This window comes from Episyrphus balteatus, chromosome 1 (assembly GCF_945859705.1).
Source record: "Episyrphus balteatus chromosome 1, idEpiBalt1.1, whole genome shotgun sequence".
Taxonomy (NCBI): Eukaryota; Metazoa; Arthropoda; class Insecta; order Diptera; family Syrphidae; genus Episyrphus; species Episyrphus balteatus.
In genome coordinates, this window is record NC_079134.1 from 23,800,587 (window position 1) to 23,822,874 (window position 22,288).

The following is a 22,288-nucleotide window of genomic DNA, read 5'->3' on the forward strand; positions in this document are numbered from 1 at the left end:
TGAAAAAAAAATATTTTTTTATGTATTCAAATTTTCTAACATTAAAAAAAAAGTTGGTGTGCCATTTTGAAAAAATAATAATTAATTTCCTTAAAAAAAAACGAAATTTCAAATTATTTCACAAATCCGTTTTCAAAAAATTGATTTTTCAAAAAAAAAATTGGAATATTTTTTAAAAATCTAAAAATGTGTTTTTTGAGAATTTTCTAAAATTTGAATACTACCTTTACTTAAATGCTTTTGTATACAAATTTTCGTTGAAATCGGGTAAGTCTTGTACGAGATATTTAAAAAAAAAAACAAAAAAAAACCTTCTAGGGCAGGTAGGGGGAAGTGGTCACCCTTCGTACACGGTCACCCTTCGTACAGTGAGCATAAAACAAAAACTAAACGGTATTCAAACACGTGCTTACTAGTGTGCATAGACATAGTAGGCGCCGAGCTGCTAGATAAATTTTGAATCCTAAGTGCAACGGATTCGGTCGCCACGAGACTTTTAGTGTTTTTTAGTGCTCTGAGTAATTTTTTTATGTACATTTGATGTCATGTTGTGTTTAAGTTAAGTATGTTTTTGGCTAAACATTAATGAAGAATTGTTTATTAAAGTGTTAAATTCGTGTTTTAATTATAAATAATGCAAAACCTCAGTACATTTTTTCAAAAATCGATTTTTCTGCATTATGTACAGCTTGGGGAGCATTCGTACAGTCAAACATGGGGCACATTCGTACGCATACGTATGCCCCCCAATAAATTTTCTTGAGCAGATAACAATCAAAACACGGAGTTACAGTTTTATTGAAATGAAATTTAAACCTATAATAAGTTTGTCGCATTCTATAGTAAATTAAGGTTGGTTTTTTTATATAAATTTGTTTTAGAATCGTCGAATCGCAAAAAATTAAGTTTTTTATTTGTTTTTGTTTTTTTTCTGAGTCAAGTTCAATTAATTAATAAATTAATAAGTAATTAAATGTTTTAAAACTCATATTTGGCATTTGACAAATCAAAAGTTAGTCAAATTAACGTTTTAAATATCCTGTACGAATGTACCCCATGTGCTGTACGAAGGTACCCCACGGGTGGGGAGGATTCGTACAAAAATCTAATTCCAGTAAAATGGCTATAACTATTTAAGCCTTTGACTTAGAAGTGTCAAATTTTTTTGTAAAGTGTAATAATATACATATTACAAATAAAGTCCATTTTCTCGAAGCTGGAGTGAGTAAATAAATAACTAAAAAAAAATAAGTAAAAACTGTACGAAGGGTGACCACTTCCCCCTACCGTTAATAACGGTACAAAAAATATTTTTTTATTTCAAAAGTTGGCTCTTCTTATATTGTATTGTAATACTATACACTAAATTTTTTATCAAAATCGTTATATTCATTTTCGAAAAAAATTATCTTTTCTATTTGCGTTGTATGACAGGTACCGTAAGGTCCTAAAAAGAATTTCAATTTCCCTCTAGAGAATCGCCCAAGACTGTTAAATACCAAGTTTTAAGAGAATCACTCAGTATGTAGTTTAGGCTCTAGCTCAACTTGAGCTTTAAAATGTTTTCATTCATTGCGCTTTTACATCTGAGGTGATCCAGAAAGGTTATTCTAATGATCCTTGCTTATATATTCAGATTTCAGGTAGGTACCTACCAGTTGTTTTGGTCAGATTGTTACCTACATGTTCTTCTATTATTTTCAAAACAGGTATGCAATTATTTTTTTTGCATTCGAAATGACTATGGAATCACTTCAAGTATATTACATAAATTTAAGAATTTTCAACTTTATTTTATTTAACTAAAGGTAACAGCTTTTTACAAGTAGCCAAGAGCACTAGATTTTTCAACAAGAGCAATAACGCCTTCAACAGCCTCTTCAGCATTCGGTTTGATATGTGTTGCTGGGAGAACGAAACCATAACGACCCTTATCTCGGAATTCAAAAGTCCAACCAACTTTAATGTTTCGTTCGTTAAACATCCAATCAACTGAGGTTCCTGATGCAACATCTGCAAAATATTCCATTATTGTTTTTTTTTTTATCAAAGAAATAAAATATAAATTTTCTTACATAAAACACTTCCAGTAGATCCATAAGTAAATTTAGTTCCATAAGGTCTACTAATAGCATCGGCAGCAGCTTTTCCTATTTCCAAAAGATCGGCATAATTGGTTGGGAGTTCTGTGGCTGAATGTCCATAAGGACACAATAAATATTGACCATACGAATGGAATGACAGATAAATATTGATTTTGTCTTGAATATTTGTAACGAAATCAGCTAAAGCTTGTGCTTCGGGTTCAGAGAAAGGCTTAGGTCCTCCAAAGGTTTCAGCACAGGGATCGGATAAGGCTCCACCATTTTCCATCCAATGGGAATCAAAATTACGATTGATATCGGCACCCATGCAATTTGAGCCGGATACTGGTTGACGTGATTTACGCCACATGCGGTCCTATAAAAAAGGAACGAACGAAAAATAGAAAAACACTTATATTTTGTCAAGACGAGCCTATTTATACCTTTTCATGACTATAAACAAATCCATCAACATTATAAACAGGAATAATATACCAGTCAATATTTTCACGCATATTTTTCAATTCAGCACGATCTGAGGTTAGCAATTGGTTTATAAAGTAAGTAACTGTAGCTGAAGTTATCCATTCGCGAGCATGAACATTGGTTTCGATGAAAATGCCGGGATTTCCATCTTTTGAAGAAATTTTAATACCACGAATTTCACGGCCTTCATATGATTTGCCAATGACAAAAGGTGTTACGATATTTGAGTATTCTGCGATAATATCATCAATCCAATCGTAGATTGTATCAAGACTATGATAAGAGGTCCACCCAAAAGTAGCATCACGTTTGTAAGAACTTGATTCTTCATCAATGAGACTGAAAGTATAAATTAAATGGATAAAAATGTGGAATTACACGGTGTTACAAAAATGAGGTTTTAAAATATACGCGGGCGGAGACCTATCAGGTTTTGTAGAGCTAGTTGCAGTGAATACGAAACGGTATTTGAAAATCCCCTAACACCCCCAAAATCTGGAGTTACGGGCAAAAAACGGTTTTTTGGACCTTCACCCATTGAAAAAATTCTAGCTTCGACAATTTTTTACCCATTTTCGATTTTTTTACAGTTTCTGATAGAAGATAAATATATGTCTTCTAGTTTTTGAGAAAATTGAAAAATAAAAACAAATGAAAACAAAAAATATTTTGAAAAAAGAAAAATCTTATAAAATAATTTTTCAATTTTCCCAAAAACTAGAAGACATAGAAACATATAGTTTTCACGGTTCGATAAGGAATTAATTGAGGCAGTTTTCTGTCTAAGTAATTTATTTACTAAAATTCAATTCATGGACAAAAATAGTATAAAATGAGTTTTAAAAAATTTTTTTTCCCCTATTTTTAACTTTGAAATCGATTATTTCAAAAACTATTGGTAATATTATATTGATTTAAAAATAAGAATCAAATGCACAATTTTGTCTTTTGGAAATGGTATCATTTATTACTGTAAGTGTTGCCGTTGTTTTTTAATAATTTTGTTTTTATTTTGATAATTTTTTTTTAGAAAAATGCCCCTCCCACCTAAACGGGGGGAGATAGACCCCCCTAACAAAGAAAAAAAATGTTTGTATTGAGCTCCTCTACAAAAGCCCTTCATCAAATCCTGGAGCCCAACTTATCCTACTACGTGCCGAAACAACATTTTTGTTCTATGCCTAAAAGTTCGAATTTCTGTAACTGGGTTGAAATCGAAAATTTTTTTTTTCTAAGCCAATTTTGAAGTGATTTTCATAAAAAATACCTCGATCAATTGGGAAATAGATATAGTTTTATAATATATTTTTAAAATAGCATGTTGTCTTGAAAACATATACTTTAAATTGATGCCGAAGTTGGGCAAATGACAAAAAAAAATTGAATTTTTGATCTTTGACATCTTATAAATTCTAAGTGGTTCAACCGAGTTACATGTTTTATACATTGTTAAAAAGGTATATTTATCTTCTATCAGAAACTGTAAAAAAATCGAAAATGGGTAAAAAATTGTCGAAGCTAGAATTTTTTCAATGGGTGAAGGTATAAAAAACCGTTTTTTGCCCGTAACTCCAGATTTTGGGGGTGTGTTAGGGGATTTTTAAATACCGTTTCGTATTCAGTGCGACTAGCTCTACAAAACCTGATAGGTCTCCGCCCGCGTATATTTTGAGTGTTACACCGTGTATTAGAATGCTCAGTAAATAAAAAAAATTTTTTTTACATTCGCAGCAAGCTTTGTATTGCTTTCCCTTTTTTTATTACACGTGTGTAGTGTAAAATGATTGATCCACTATTTTTTACTTTTGTTGTGTATTAAAATTTGAAACATAAAAACTTTTAGCTTCAAATTATTCTTTCTCAATTATTTTAAAAGTCCACATTAAAAATAAAAAAAAAAACTGTCAATTCGCATACAATTTTTAAAACTTCCTGCTTCCTCTTTCAAAAAACAACTTTTTTATTTCCCTTTAAGTTTAGTTTTCAAAAAATGGAATTTTTACCAATAATTGGTTCATACTTTTGCATTAAATGTAAAAAAAAAAATAAATCAAAATGCATGTTCTATTATTTTAAATTTTGTAAATTTTTATTAATTTTCGATTTTATGTATTTTTTTGCTGTCCCGATTTGTGAAGGAATAAATTTGTTTGTTGAAGGAAAAAAGATAAAAATAAAAAAACGGTCAAAAACTTGAAACAAAAAAACTTGTTTTTCCCATTACTCGGACAGAAATCATTTTATAATACCAATAAACGCTATACGAAAAATTTAAAAAAATAAAAACTCACCCAAAAATACCCCTAGGTGTTTTTCAAAAATTTATATTTCGAAACGCAGAGATTTAAAAAAAATCCGTAATAGACCCCTAACTTTTTTTTTTAATATCTTTCGAATGACTTTTTTTAAACTGTCAAAAAAAAATGTCCCTACCTATATTCACTACTTTGTCAAAGGTCTACTTCATGTTTTAGTTTTAGAAAATCATTTATTACTTGGTTTTGAAATTTTTTAGAATTTTTTCAATACCATTGTCAGTTTTGCAATGAATTTATCTATCGATTTAAAAAAAATTCAACTCTTTACTCTTGCGTTTAGAAAATAGCAATTTTGTTTTACCCTTATTTACCCTATTAAATGACGGAATTTTTAAAAATCCTTCATTTGTATTCAATGTTAGGTTATTATCTTTCAAATAAGTTATAAACAATATTTGTATCTTTAATAGTTTATTTTTAATTCAAATTTTTGCCGCACTGCCAAAAATTTCAAGTGGAACGGGAGAAAATGGTGTCACTTTTTTGTGGCTGCCATCACTTTTTTGTGTTCATCGATTTATAAGACGTTATCACGTCAAAAAAAAAAAAAAATATTTAAAGGTAGCCTTTGTTTAAAATCTAACCCTTGAATTCTTGAATCTTGTTGGAGGTTTAAGAAAAAAAAAAACAGATTTAATTTTGTTTAAGTAATAAAGTATTTTCTTTGAAAATTTCACTGTACCTATTTAGAAATCGGTATTTAGAGTCGTTACGACAAAGTTCGAAATTAAAAAGCTGTAATGAATTGTACAGGCAGTTTAGGCAACCATCTACACATACGATATCATACTTACGAGTTCAACAAACCGCTTAGTTAGTACAAACTGGTTGAAACCCAATAGTATTTTATCGAAACTAATTTATGACCTAAAAGCCAATATTACCAGCAACTTTTTCTTATCTCAATCCATTGCTACCTACTTAATACAAATTTGTGATTATAAACCAGACTGACACATTTATTAATGTTTGTTATTGTTATCGTTTGTTTAATTGTAAATAAATGGAAACTGATTTACTATTCCAATTAATAGTGTTTTTTTTCACTTCTTTTACTTCAACTCACCTTTGGACATTTTCAATTAAGACTTCAGTTCCAAAATCATTTAGTTTCATCAAACTATCAAAAGCACTTTTCATTTTAGGACTAACCATAATATGTGCATCACTTCCAACTCCGTGAAATGGTTTCCATAGATTGTACTAATTATAATTTAAATAAAATTCAAATTAAAAGTCGTTAAGGTTTATAACACTCTTTATCTGGCTAACTGCTTACCCCATTAGGAAGTGTACTCAAATGTTTGACTATTGTCAGTTGATTTTCATTTTCAATTAACACTTTGTAAACTGTATGATTGTCATATCGAAGTTGTTCGGCCCAACTTACACCGAAAACCGCAAGGGCACTAATTAAAATGAATAGCTTCATAGTTAAAAATTAACTGTTGGAATTTCAAGTGGAAAATGCCTTTTTATTGGGTTTGCTACCTTTACGATTTTTTTTTTTACTAATTCGATAAGCGATTGAAATGTTATCTTGAGATAATAAAATCTATCTAACGATGAGTTATTTCTACTATAAATCTTAGCGCTAATTTTGTATTGATAAGTATAACAAATTAGATTTTGTTTTGCTTTGTATTAGCAATTTCGATTAGAGCTAAGATACTTACGATATAAAAATAAGAAATAATTTTGTTTGTATTCCAAAAGCGAATAATGCTTCATATATCAAAATAGAATTCAAATGAATATATGACTCCGTGGCGCAACGGTAGCGCGTCTGACTCCAGATCAGAAGGTTGCGTGTTCAAATCACGTCGGGGTCAAGAGAGTTTTTTTTTTAATTTTTTTCTTGTATCTTACTATATTTTTAAAGTTTTTTAATTTTTATTCATTCAATTTAAGTGCACAAAAAATGTACAGTAGTAATAAATAATGTCAAGATAAATATATTTTTGTTTATTAAATATTTAAGTTATAGCGAACTCTTGTTAATAAATTAATGTTTTTTTTTGTTTTTAATGTGGAATTTGGTCGCTTCTTTAAAACTTAAATACATAATATTAGGGCATAAATAGATGGTTTTTGTCAATTCTAATATAAATTGATAGGAAAATACTGTCCAAGAATGTAGCATTCTTACAGTGGCGGAGCTAGCCCTGTTTGGGCCCTGTATCCAAAATTTTTTTTTGGGGTCTCCTCCTATCTTTATAAAAAAAATTAAGTATAATGTTGAAGGTTGGAATTTTTTAGTTATTTTTAATTAACATCTAAAAAAATATAATGTCCTTTTTCATTAGAGCTATATAGGCTTTTGAAATAAAAACTTCGTTGAAATTAAATTAGTGGCTTGTAGACCAGTGCCAAACATTTTGAAAAAAAAAAAAATATTATTAGCAGCATTTATGGAAAATTCGATATCACAAAAACTTGGCACGTTAGAGCCATTCTAATGCTAGATTTAAATTAAAAAGGTCAAAAGCCATTAAAAAAGTATAATTTGGTTCCTATGGAAACATTTTTCTCACCAATATTACTGTCATTTACGGAAAAATCTATCTTACAAATCGTTTTTTTTTTTTAATTTTTCTCAATATTTTCTGAAATAAAAGGCTAATTTTTGCACAAAGTCTTAAAAAATGGTTTAATCTAAATAACGGAATTCCCAACTTTTCAAAAACAAAAAATTTTTTTTTTTTTGGAAAAATATCTATTTTGAAAAATTGAATTCATCAAAAATCCAAAAGTCAATATTTTTATAAAACAACATTTAAAATAGGTAAAAACCAGAACAAAGTAGTTTTAAACCACGTTTTGTTGAAATCATGGCATTTTTGATAAAAATCAAAAAAACAACAAATTGTATTTTTTTCATTTTTCATGAAATTTGGTTAGGCTTTAGTTTCTTATACGGACAGATAGACAGACAGACAGACAGACAGACAGACAGACAGACAGACAAACTTGTGAGACCCACTTTTGTCCTGATTTGGGTGTCTTTTCGAATTGGAAAAAGTGATTACATTTAAAGTTGTAGTGGTATTAGTTGGTTGGACGTTGAATTGAAGGAAACACAACATAACAATTTTAATAATAAAATTATATTTTAAGTTTATAGATTTTATTGAATGTTTTTACACGCGGCTTGTGCTCTGTATCTTTGAGGCCCCTATATCCCTAGGGCCCTGTTGCATGGATACAGCTGATACAGCGTTAGCTACGCCACTATATTCCTATTACTTTTATAATAAAGTAAAACAATTTTTTTTACTTAAATTTTAACCATTTACTAAGAAAAAATATAAATCCTTTGGTAACTAAATATACATACATACATATGTATAAGAGACGGGTCTTAAGAGTTCGAAAGTATGAAGTTTTTCTGTAAAATTGAGTATTTTAATTTATTTTTAAGGAAGATTCTAAACATTACAAGCTTTTAAAATTAGTGACAAAACCAAACATTCGTTCAATATTTCGAGGAAAAATTTGAAAATATTTAATCAACTCACATTATATTAATTTAGTTACTCATGTTACTTGCGATTTGCGGTTGCAAAAGTAAAGAATACGTATAGATACATTTTCACTTAAATAATTTTAAAATCGAATATTGTGTAATTTGTATCATTGTTTACAATTTTGGTCTATTTATTCAAATTTACACTTTAATTACTCAAAAAAACTTAAGATTTATCAGTGTTACATGTAACACTGATAAATCTTACGTTTTAAGATTTACCAAAATTGTAAACAATGACATAAAAATTTTTTCGAATTCAAGCTTTTTTCATTTTTTCAATTTTACTAGAACATGTTCTATAGTATACTTATGTAAATTTTTTTGTACACCATAAGAAAATAGACATTTTAACGAACGAAATGCCCACCGACTTTTTGAAAAAAGCTGATATTTTGACACGTGAATTTTCGATTGAAAATTAGGGTGTTTTTTTGGTATTGAGTCAAAATAAGGTGAACAAATTAATATTTTAAATCAAATAAGTTATAGTGTATTTGGGACAAAATAAGGTAAGATTTCACCAAATTTCGTAGAAAAATTTTTGTTTTTGAAAAAGATAAAAATAAAAAACCAAAAACTCGGTTTTTTTAATTTTTCACATAAATTTTGGGGTTATGTGAAAAAATTGTTGATAAAAAAGTTGTAGATCTTTTTATTACCTACAACTTTGCTATACAACTTTTTTCTATAGGATTTGTAGTTTTGCCGGAAATCCATTTTTTACCATTAAAAACTCAACCCACCCACTTCCCGAACTCGGCTCGCCCGTAATTTATTTTTCCTTTAATTTTCATCATATTCACCTCCTTTTTCAATGGGTTTCATTCTACTATGATTTTTTTTGGTTTCAAAAATTATCGACCCTGGTCTATAACGAAGCTTGCTTATATGTTAATTTATTTTAGCAATCATGAGGGGAAATAGTCATCGTCACTATTAGATTCATTTTGTTTTTCATGTGAAATTTTTCTGTAGTTTCCAAGATTATGTTTAAAAATACGTTTTAGATTACTTAAATACTCTATGAATTTAATTTCTAGCCATAAGGGTATATAATAAAGAATCTTTTCTTGCAACTTGCATAAAGAGTTGCCGTTTGTAAATAGTGATTTGCTATTGGAAAAAGTAAAAAAGTAACGTTTGATAAGCTTAATAGCATGTTTTCACTATAGAGCCCAAATGAAATAGTTTGTCAAATTAGGTCAAATCAAATTTCAAATTTAATTTTTTTCCAAAATATTTTCTTTTTTTAATTTTTTTCTTATCTTTTGTTTCATTTGCCATACAAATAAAGAATCAAAACTGTTGGTTTTTTTTTTTACATGAGAAGTTATTTCATTTTAAGGGTGATTTAGAACTAGAACGAAAACAAACGGAACAAAATCGAGTTACCATTGTATTTATTTTACATGCTTGAAACATTAGTTTTACATAACACTCTATTCATATGGTTTTTTTTTTTTTATTAAGAAATCACTATAGTGTATGTTATGTTCCTGATTTGAAACAAACACTCCAATAATTTAATCTTTAACATAATTTTGAAATATTATGCAGTAGTAAAAATGCAATTATGTATATCAAAATTCCCTGATCCTGATTTGTTGTATTTTAGAAAAAAAGAAAAAAAAAAATGTTGCGTATACACCAGAGTGTCCATTTTGTATTATTTTGCTTTTATTAAGCATAATGAATTTTTAAAACACAAATGGTTGACTAAGAAAAAGTAGATGATTTGAAAAATAATCTTGTATAGAATTTGTTGAGAAATCCATTTAAACTATGTATGAGTATGTGCCTATATCAAGTGATGATAACTGAAATCTAATTTAAAAATAAACATTCACAAAATACTATTTGATTTTTTTTTTTTGGTTCATAACTTTCAGATTTCGTTAATTGATTATTTCTTTCATGCAAATAACGTGCAGATAACACATATATGTATAATTTGTATTTTATTTAATAGCATTTATTTAATTTTATTCTTTTTTTTTTATAAATCTGAGAATCAAAAATTCATACTCGACAACAATTCGTTCTTAAAAACTGCAAACATCTAGGTACAGTAAATTATCAATTAAACCCGTTTTATACGTTTTAATCGTAAGAACTCATTAAAATTCATCATGTCTTAGAACAATTATTACCTGCTAAAAAAAACATTTGATCGCTTATATTTTAATGAAACAAAAAAAAAAAAAAAAAAATAATAATAAATGATCAAAGAAAACAACATTCTTGGAAAGCATCTAGCAAGCAAGATTATTTAATTGTATACAAACTATTACTTAGACTTGTTTTTCCGCAAACTTAGCAAAACGAAAAATTAAAATCAATGACGTAAGCATGTACCAATTATGATGAAGGTTGTTTAGAATCCAAACAACTTTTCACACACAAAATTGAAATATATTTTAAAGTGTTTTCTTCTATTGAATTCAAAATTTTAAAATTAAATATTGCATGATTTTAGGATGAAATTCAAATTTGAAAAAGAAAATATTTAAAAGTTTATTCTGAAAATAACTTTTTTAAAAATGCTGTATGATCAATTCAGTGAAGTGCTTCGGATTTTGTTCTGTTAAGGAACATTAGATAGAGTGTTTCAAAAAACAATTGATTTAAGATCTTTGCTTGTTGCATAAACAATAGGTATTTGGACACTTGTAAAATTTTGAATGTAATATACAGGGTGTCCCATAAGTAATGGATCAAACGAAATATGCTGATAGGCCAACTTTAGGGCTCTCAGAATTTGGTAACTTGTTCATCCATCCTAACGGTTTTCAATTTAAGGGGGGAAATCCCTCTGGACGACGGGTTTTTCAAGAATTTTTTTTGGAAAACTGAAAGCATTAATTAAAGTTTGGAAAAATACATGATATTATTGACATCATGAAGTATTAACACAATTTTTTTAAAGTAATAAAAAAAACAAAATGGCGGCTCTACAGCCGTTTAAAGTTGATACCTCTTATTTGCGCCGTGCAATGCCAAGGTCCAGTTAATTATTTATAATCAAAAGAAAATTTTTTTTCCATTAAAATATATTTATACGCATTGCATGAACCTAAGTTTAGCAAAAAAAAGTGTAAAATAAAAATTAGAGACCAAAAAAACGAAAAAAACACAATCTTTTTTTATAAACAAATTGTTAAAAAAATATTTATTATGAAAATTATATTAAACTTTTAGGTTCATGCAGTGACCAATGAGTTAACGAGTAATTTGCACTTTATTTCATGTCGATAGCTTCATTAGTTTTTGAGTTACGTTGCACGGCGCGGAAAAAAACGTGTTTCGAGAAAAGTCGTTTACAGTTTTCATTTTTGTACTGTGGTAGGCTCGGAACCCATGGGTTTCAGGACTATCTGGGGACTTTTGAGGCTTCATTTACGGCTAAGACCACTAAAATAGTTTCTTCGGTTGATAAATGATTTTTTAGGCAAAAAATTAATAATGCAAAAATAAAAAAATTCCAGAGGGTTTTCCCCCCTTAATGCAGTTTTTGTGAAATTTCGAAAAATCCCGACTTTGCAACAGTATTTTGCTTCCTCCGCTCATAATTGATTTTTGTTTTTTACATTTTTTTCACTAAAACATTGCCTAATAATAAGAAGTAATTAATTAATCAAAATATTTTTTACTCAATTCTTTCTTTCAATTTCTTTCTTTTATTTCAGAGCAACACCCTGAAAAAAATTTGTATGGTGTGGCACTGGTTTATTATTTTGAAAACTGGCTGTGTTATTGCAGTTGAAATTAGAACGAAAGATATCACAATTTGAATGCAAAAAAACAGAGGTTTTCAGAGCAAAATAACAAACAAAAATCGAGGCTTTTGTTCAAAAAGAAATAAACAAACAACAGTCGAGAAAACGTGTTTATTTTTCTTTGTTATTTTTCTCTGAAAAGCAATGTTTTGTTGCTTTTAAATTGTAATATCTTCAATTCTAACTTCAACTTTGGAAACATTTATACATTTTTGAAAACTGCAAAAACACGACAAATTTTCAAAATAATAAACCAGTGCCACACCATACAAACTTTTTTCAGGGTGTTGCTCTGAAATAAAAGAAAGAAATTGAGTTTTTATAGAACATGGAACTGTTAATTAATTTGCAGCAAAATGGCGTATGAAATAAAAAATATTTTGATAAATTAATTATTTCTCATTATTAGGCAATGTTTTAGTGAAAGAATTGTAAAAAACAAAAATCAATTATGAGTGGAGGAAGCAAAATACTGTTGCAAAGTCAGGATTTTTCGAAATTTCACAAAAACTGCATTAAATCGAAAACCGTAAGGATTTGGGATGAACAAGTTACCAAATTCTGAGAGTCCTAAAGTTGGCCTATCAGCATATTTCGTTTGATCCATTACTTTTGGGACACCCTGTATATTACATTCAACGAGGTCCAAAACTATAGACCTATAGCAAAGTTGTCGGTTATTCCGAAACTCTTTGAGGCTATTATTTGTAAATCTTTGTCTTTCTATGTTAAATCAGTTACTGTCCCAAATCAACACGGATTTACAAAAGGCCGCTCTACCGTGACTTTTCTCATGGAATTTGCCGAAAATTGTATTGAGTCATTTAAAACTAAGAAACAGTTAGACTGCGTCTTTACAGACTTCAGCAAGGCGTTTGACAAACTCTCGCATAGAATTTTGTTAAGTAAATTGCGAGCTCTTGGATTTAATGAAAACTTTGTTAAGTGGCTTCAATCTTATTTATTAAATAGATCATACTCGGTGCTTTTCAATGGTTGTCCATCAAAATACTTTTGTGTTAACTCTGGAATACCGCAAGGCAGCCATTTGGGCCCTATACATTTTATAATATTCATAAATGACTTACCATCCGTCTTGAAACATTCGAATTGCCTTATTTATGCGGATGATGTTACAATCTTTAAAACGGTCTCCAATGTTCGTGATTGTGAAATGTTGCAATGTGACCTTAACTCATTTTTCGATTGGTGTGTTCGTAATTGTTTGCTTCTTAATGTCAATAAATGTAATTTTATGAGTTTTACGAGAAAACTATTTAAAATTCCTTTCAATTATTTGTTAAATGGAGTTTCCTTGTCGAATGTAAGTCAAGTTTCTGTTCTTGGTGTCTTATTTGATCCTAAACTAGAATTTATAGAACACATCAATTCCATAAGCAATAAAGCCAATTCGCTTCTCGGTTGGATTAAGAGAGAGTCACGTCAGTTTTCCGATCCTTTTATTGCAAAACAGCTATTCTTAACTTTTATTAGACCCATCCTAGAGTACGCTTGTCAGGTTTGGTCACCTCATTATGAGTGTCACATAGCGAGGCTAGAACGAGTTCAAAAAAGATTTTTACGGTTTGCCTTAAGAGGCTTAGGATGGACCAACCCTTACAACCTCCCCCCATACATAGACAGACTCAAACTCATTGACATGCCTTGTCTTCAGAATAGAAGGTCTTATTTATGTTTTTCGTTCATTGTAAAATTAATTAATGGGAAAATAGACTCTTTGCACCTTTTGTCTCGCATTAATTTTAATATTCCTCAACGCAATTTCAGAAATGTCCCCAATAGTATATCAATCTCAAACTATCGTACCAATTACGAACGTTTTTCTCCTTTAAATGTAATGTTCAGTTTATTTAAGGTTTTCAATAATAGATTTCATAATTTATTTGACCAATCACTTAATTAATCTCCTAAATTTCAATCAAATTTTTACTCGATTTTGTAATTTATACCTAATTATTATGTTTTGTTAAAATTTTTAAATTCATGTAAATTGAAGCTAGTATTTAGCTGTACTAAATAAATAAATACATAAATTTATTATAATCGTTTTAAGAGGAGTAGGATCAATTTTCTCATGAATTGATAAAAAAATTTCATCAGAACAGCAACACTGACAATGCTAAGATATACCTACATTTTTTAATGCCAGAAGTGTATTCCTGTGTTTAAGTTCAAAATCAAATTAATTCAATGAAGTTTTTTTTAAGAAATGGTCCTCAAGCTCAGCTCTTGTCATATTTTTTTCAAAATTTTTCGTTATCTAAATTAATTTATATTACAATTTAATTTATAAATTTTTTCGTACACATGTACATATTTATTTTTAGTTGGAAAAAAAAACTAATAAGAAGTATTTTTAATTAAAGACGTTTGAAAAAAATTCATAAAAATCGGAGCTGTTCAGCATTATTACATAAAGGTATACTTTAGCCAAAAATGCTACTAAATGTATTGGTGCATTTCTGAAAAAACGGCACCACTTGTCGGTTTTCGCAGTATTTTTTATTGAACTCGAAAGCCAAGCATAACTTTAAAATTGTGTGAAGACTTAGAGCTGTAAAAGTAACGACAAAAATGGGTACCCGCATGTATACGTTACTTTTGATACTAGTAGCCGCATCAATAATATCGTTACTCGTTACTTTCGTATGCTTCGTACATTTCGTATATTTCATGTATTTGATACTTTTCGTATATTTGTATGTTTCGTACGTTGGTATAAGGGTGTACACAATTTTTTTTTGAAAAAAAAACCAATTTGTAGGTATAATGTAAGCTACATTTTAAAGCCATAAACATTAATTTAAGTTACGGCGTTCTCATGTTATAAGAGTTTGAAGGTAGCTGTACTGATTTTTTTTTCGATTTTTTTTAATCAAACGTGGAAATTTTTTTTTTATTTTTTTCCTAATTTCTCGACAAAACTTTGGTAATTTTTTGTTAATATTCGTTCAGTAATCTTATCACAATTCCTTAGAGGCCTTTATTTCAAAAGTATATCGCGCAGATCTCGGGATATCAACACTTCAATGCAACCATGTCGAACAATTTTTCATTTTTTTTTTTTCAATTAAGAGTGATTTTCAAACCTCGATTTCTCTGCTTTTTTTGTGATGAATATTTTGCACCGAAAATAAACAAATTTTTTGAAAAACCAAAAAACTTTTGTACATTTTTAAGCTACATTTTAAGACCATTAACAAAATATTTCGGCCAAATAGAGAAAATACTAAAACGCCTCTTTTGATATTTCTGTATACTACTGTTTTTATCGAGACAAAAGTAAGTAATAATGTGGAGTTAGCATTCCGACTACGGTAACGATATCGATACGAGATGCTAAAGGCTACAATTTGCGTGTATCACTTCGTTTCGTATCTCATATATATCGGATGATTTAGTATTGAAATTGGAATGGGGTCGTTACTCGTATGTTTCGTATCTCGTATGTTTCGTTACTTCAGTACCCAGTAACGAAACATACGAGTAATGAATAATGATACTGTTTAGAAAGTAACGTTTCGTTACTCGTTACTGAAACAAATACCCGCATTTTAGTAACGAATACATACGGTTTGCTACAGCTCTAGTGAAGTCACATTTCATAGCAAATTAAATTTTTTATCAAGTAGAGGTAGTTAAAAAATTTAAAAAAATAGTTTTGACTATAATTATGTTTAACCCAAAATCAATGAACAAAATTAATAAATTGATGATTTAATTTTTCTTTTTTTTTACTAAATCAAGGGGTATTTGGTGTATGAACCCGGTACCAAACATTTTTAGTTAAATAAAATATTCAATAAACTATTAGTAATTCATTAGTACAATTATTGTATTTGGTCAAAACAGCCAGCGATTTGTAATAGAAAACATAGATTTAATATTATATTTTAGAAAATTTTCCAAAAAAAAAAACACATTTTTGGATTTTTTAAAAATATTAAATTTTGTTTTTTTTTTTTTGAAAAATCAATATTTTAAAAACGGGTTTGTGAAAAATTTTGAAATTTCGTTTTTATGTGTAAATTAATTATTTCCTCAAAATGGCATACCACCTTTTTTTTTTTTTTTGAAAAATGTGAGGAAATTTTTATATATAAAAAAATATTATTAAATTTTTTTGTAATTTCGAAAATCCAAAATTTTTTGCTAAGAATAAAATGGCATATACCTACTTGGTTTTTTTAAAAGATCATTTAAAACGGTGTTTAATTAGATATAAAAACAGATTTTCCCTAATTTTCTTGAATAATAATTTTTTTTTTTTTTTTGAAAAACCAAATTTTCGAAAACAGAACACTGAATTTTTTTGAAATTTTGTTTTTAAATGTTGATTAGTGATTTCTACAAAATGGCATACCAATTTTATTTTGAAACATTTTTTCCAAGAAATTATTTATAGAAAATTAGTTTTTTAAAAACGACTTTAACGATTTTGAAATTTTTTTTTCTAAAAATGCATCTTAACATATCAATCAAATCTGAATACTTGTTTTTAAGGGCAATTTGATTTCAGGTTTTATTTTTTTTTCCAAATTTCTATATAAAAAGTCTTAAAAATTTAAACAACTTTAACTCTAAGAGCAAGTCCATTTTATTTTTTTTGTACGAATGCAAAACTTGATATATATTACCTAATATGTATATCGCAAGTAAAAAACACTAAACGTAGCCGGGTGTTTTTTTTTTTTGTATATTTTGTATGTATTTTGAGCTGCTATATCCAATGCAAATTTTCATAGAAAAATGCCAAGTGGTCAAATAATATGTTAAAAATCGTACAAAAAAAAATAAAATGAAAAAAATAAACTCTTCGAAAAATCAAGTATCAGTTATTTTTATTCATTATTTTAAAACAACCTAAACCACGATAATGATGCTCAATGTTTGAACTTAAATATCTAAAATTTTAATAATTTATTTTAATTACTTACATAGGTTACACCAATCATTACGGTCTCATCTATAATAACTTTGTATATTTGTTTTGATTAATCGTGACCCATGAAAAAACCCCAATAAAACAAAATTATTCAGAAACGTCTCTAATGCCTATTCTAACAACAGGTGATACTATAAGTGACACTGGAACAAACAAAACAATAAACTCGGAAAACCACAAAACTTTTTAGAAGCAAATATTCAATTGAATAGGTTCGTATTCCGAAGTGGGACATGTTTATTAACCATGATTCTAGTTGTTTTTTTTTTTTTTTCATCTGGCTGAAACATATTGTAGACACGTTGTCTTCATTTGACTATCAAACCTACTACGAGAGTACCTCTACCTATTCTACAATAATAATAATAATAATGTGAGCTGATTCGATCGATGAAATAAATGATCGGTCTACTGATCATGGGACTTCCCTATGAGGCAAACGTGTGCGAAATATTTATTTGTGGTTCACACATGTGAATTTTTCCAGGGCTGTATTTTCTATGAAAACAATTTTCCAATAAATAAATTGAAGTTTTAATAAATAAAATTTCAGAAATATTTGATTCTCATTAAGAAATAATAAATATACGACTGAAGTTGAATGTGGTGCAGGGAACTAACTTCACGGGAACTACCTTCACATGGGAAATAGCTTCACCTCTAGTGGGAAACAATTTCACTTTTTCCTGGTGTAGTTACGTCCCATTTAAGGTGGGAAATAAGTTAATCGAGAAATTGTGTGAAGATATTTCCCACCTACAATTGGGTCAAACCCGCGAATTTTTTATTTTCACACCTCAAAATTGATTCTCCCCTGGGCAAATTTTTTTTTCCGCTTCGCGTTTGGACTTTGAGATTAAATAGAGTTTATCACAGTTACCCCAGCTCAATTTGTTTTGAAGGTAAATAAATTCGTGTTGTTACTTAGTTCTAAAGAGTAAGCATTATAAAAAAAAAATTAAAAACCTTTCTTACTTTAAATTAAATTTTAAATTTTAAAACTTTATTTTTCATTTTTATTTGTCAGTCCTCACAATTGTTAAATAGAGTAGATACCACAGGCCTCATAAAATAAATTTTGCGGCTCAAGTTGAATCTCCAAAGTAAGCCTACATTATTTAAAAGTGAAATTATTTCCCACACTCCGTGGGTAATAACTTAACCCAAAAAAGAATTTCGTTCCCACAAAAAAGTGAAATTGGTTCTCACATTCAGTGGAAATTGGCTTCACTAGAAAAATGTGAAATTATTTCCCACTAGAGGTGAAGTTATTTCCCATGTGAAGGTAGTTCCCGTGAAGTAAGTTCCCTGCACCGTTATGGTCAGTATAATCACTATTAATCATTTCTTAGAAAATGCATTGAGGAAATTTGTTTCAATTGACAAATTTTGAAAATCTATTTGAAGTTTTCGGCGGAAATCAAGCCTATTTCTTTTAATCTTTTTGGTAAATTCATAAAAGTCTAGTTCAGCAGTAATCAAATTTGCTTTCTCTGACGTAAATTGTATGATTCTTAAAATCAACAATAAAAATAAAAATTATAGAGCATATTTATTTAGCGTGTGAACTTAAGATTATTAAATAAATTTAACAAAAAAACAACAGTTGTTTTTAAGAATACCTATAACAAAAAAAAAAAAAAAAAAAAAAAAAACAAAATTTAGCGGCTCGTGTTTATAAAAACAAACATCAATAAGTAAATTAAATATTGTCTCTTGTGCTAGTTTAAACGAATGTTTTTTGTGTCTCTTGACAGTTAGTTGAAACACATGGTTAAACCTCAAAGTTTGTTTAAATGTTAAACTTAAACAGTTTTTGTTTTTGTTTGTAAGGTTATTTAAAATTTCTCATCCTTTCAATGATCAGAACCAAATAATCAAAAAAAGGTGGTACAAAATATTTGATTTTAATCTGATGTGTTGTTTTTTTTGCAAGTCTAGGAGGCGTGGCTAAAAAAAGGAATTGGGTATGAAATGGTAATTGTCACGATCAATGCAAGACGTTAAGAATTAAGTTAAGATTTTGTCGATGGTCTGATTGGCCAGATTTTATGAAAATAGGAAGCTATTTTATTTTATAACAGATGGTTGATTATATCCCTCGTAAGTTAATATATTACGTGTATTTTTATATATATTTAAGAATAGGGTTTTGTTGTGTTTCTAGTAGAATTCTTATGGACTTAGAAAGCAAACCTCAGTAGGACATTCCGTTGTTGTTGTATTGCATATTTTTACCCGCTTTGTCTACATACCTTTACCATTATTTAGCCTCCATGAGCTAATTTATTATAATTCATAAAAAACATCGCATAAAACGTAGAATTAATTCGGCAACATTAACAATTGTTGTTGAAAGCTTTGTCTCCACATCATTGTTATTTTTATCGGGTTACACATTTATCCTCCGTGAAGTAATTTACTATAACTCATACAAAAATCACAAAAAAACATAGAATTAAATTTTCTACATCAACGGTTGTTGTTAGAAATATAGATCCCATTCTACCGCTTTGTCTGCATACCTTTGTCATTTGTATCCGGCCACGGACTTACACTCTATTAGCTTATTTTGTTTAAACATAGCAGAAAACATAGAATTACATTTTCTACATCAAAAGTTATTGCTAGAATCTGGAAGTGTAGGTTCCATCCAGTCACTTTATTCACATACCTCTATCATCTATTCTATTTATTCTCCATTAGCTCATTAATTATAATTCATACAAAAAATCGCAAAAAACATAGAATTAAATTGGCAATTATGGCTTCCAGGTGTTTTTTATGAGTTCTAGAACCCATTCTTTTTTTATATTTTAGCAACTGCAGAAAAAAGCAAATTTCAAATGTCAAAGTTGAACATTGATTCATCCAAAAATATAACGGATTCTCAAAACTCTCAGGATTTATTTAAATATTTTTTGGCAAAATCCAAACGTTTTTTTCGGTTCACTTCCGAAATGAATGGCATTTTTCTAGCAGCCCTTCCGTAATATTTGTATTTGTGCTAAAGATTACGAAGAGTCTGCATACTAAAATGTTAACCGATGGTGTTTTAGAACTCCACTGCCATTTTTGGGGCACTATTTTGAATTTTTTGGTTGCAGTTCTCTCAAAAATTAACGTTTTTAACTATCAAAAAAACGATATCATCCAGTTTCTTTTCAAAATTTCGGTTGATCCGATGTTTTCGTGTTTTGTTATGATACTTCGAACCGGGAATAAACTGACATTTAACTTTCCACCGATTTCTTTGTACGATAAACCATCTTGGTGGAGAGTTATAGGTTTGTTTTAACACATCTACTCAACTCTTTAGACTTCGCGAAATTTTCATTTTTTTTTTTTCATTTTCCAAGGCTGAAAAACTTGATTATAGGTCGAAGCACTTTAATTAACTTTTTTTTGTATGAAATAGCCTACGGTACTTTAATAAGGGCTCTTATTCAAAGATCAATGAGTTTTGCCAATACTTTTTTGAGGTATATTTTACAGTTTTTTTTTATTCCCTTCTTAACCTTTTAATCGAAGAAAACAAAAATACACCCAGAAGGTGTGGTTTTGTTCTGTTGTTTAGATAAAAATACATTTTGGAAAAAAACCCGTTACAATGGCATAAAATCTAAAAAAAAGTAAAATTGCCAATACTTTTTTTACCCACTGTATATGAAAATCTCCCTTAAAATCACTACCAATTTTGCATCGTTGCAGAAGCTGTCGATGAAGTTTGTATAAAGGAAAACAAAAATTGTTTGGTCCATTACAAAGAGTTTTTATCTCTTTGACCATTTCCTTAAGCACTATGTTAACACCTTAAAATGCTCTTTTAAGAACCCTTTAAATACCACAAGTACTTATGCAGGGTTTTTGGTGCCGAGACTAAACTATGCTTTTTCAAAGGGTTTCGGTGGCCGAACTCGAATCCAAAGACGAACTTATTCGATCACATCTCGTTTTTGAAATATTACCCTTAAATCTATTTAAATCTTTCGGACATCTTTTCTACTGTCCGAGATATCTTCAGTTGCTCATTACCCACTTTTGTTCTATGTTAACCTTAAATCCAGTATGTAAGCGAAAATAAATGTATCGATTTATTCAGAGACTGTAGTACCTACCAACGCTAGGAAATAACCTCGAAAACTGGTAAAAAGCGGGATTTTCGATTTTCTAACAGGAATATCTCAAAAACGCGATGTGATAGAATTTTTCTGAGTTCGGATTCGAGCTCAGCACATAAAAAACCTTTAGAAAAGTATATTTTGGTTTCTGTAACAAAAACCTTGTTGGCCATACTCAAAATAAAAAAAATGCGATTATACTTTTGCAATGGAAGAAAAACTTGTTTTTATGTATTTCTAAAAATTACAAGAGAAAGTAACGGGACATTTTGTTCTTCTCAATATTCTTGTTTTTTGATCCCCTTTAATAAAAAAAATAGTAGGGTGTCGCTGCAATACTCGGTTTTATATAAATAGCATTTTTATATGGTGCGATTATACTTTTGCAAAGCACTGTATTTACAACATTTCGTTATTCTTTTGTTTCAAATTATAAAATTAAACAATTTCAGTTTATTGTTAAATTTCAAAGTGAAGTATAACACTGGTAAACAAAATTAAACTTCTTTTTTGTTACAGAAACCAGGGTATACTCTTCTATAGGTTTTTTGTGTGCTGAGCTCGAAACCGAAGTCAGAAAAATTCGATCACATCACGTTTTTGAGATATTCCTGTTAGAAAATCGAAAATCCCGCTTTTTACCCGTTTTTAGGGTTATTTTTTAGCGTTTACTTATTTTTTTTTAAATTGAATTTGTAACAGTTTCTAAAAAAATTAAGTTTTGTCTCTCTAAATCCGGTTAAATCTTTTAAATATCTATTTTCTTCCTCGAGAAATCATAACTTGAAATCAAAGTGTTTGGGGCATCTCATATTTATTTGCTTTTAATAGCAAATATCGAAAAGTTCTGTACCAATCGCTTTCAAATTTTGACACAATTCTTTTAGAAACTGTTGCAAATTTAATTTAAAAAAAAAAAATAAGTAAACGCTAAAAAATAACTTTGAAAACTGGTAAAAATCGGCATTTTCGATTTTCTAACGGGAATATCTCGAAAACGTGATGTGA

At 28.8% G+C, this 22,288-nt stretch overlaps 1 protein-coding gene and 1 non-coding gene across 2 annotated transcripts; one reads left to right on the top strand and one right to left on the bottom strand.

Annotated features, from left to right (window-relative positions):
- Window positions 1-1,814: 1,814 nt before the first annotated feature.
- Window positions 1,815-6,323, bottom strand: LOC129905568 (zinc carboxypeptidase-like). The gene is made up of 5 exons (XM_055981066.1): window positions 6,168-6,323; window positions 5,955-6,091; window positions 2,528-2,909; window positions 2,076-2,460; window positions 1,815-2,013 (listed from the first exon to the last, which is right to left on the bottom strand). The coding sequence occupies exons 1-5, from the start codon at window positions 6,318-6,320 to the stop codon at window positions 1,820-1,822; spliced, it is 1,251 nt and encodes a 416-aa protein (XP_055837041.1). The 5' UTR covers window positions 6,321-6,323; the 3' UTR covers window positions 1,815-1,819.
- A 325-nt stretch (window positions 6,324-6,648) lies between these two features.
- Trnaw-cca (transfer RNA tryptophan (anticodon CCA)) lies at window positions 6,649-6,720 on the top strand. The gene has a single exon. It is a non-coding gene; the product is annotated as a tRNA-Trp (tRNA).
- Window positions 6,721-22,288: the final 15,568 nt, after the last annotated feature.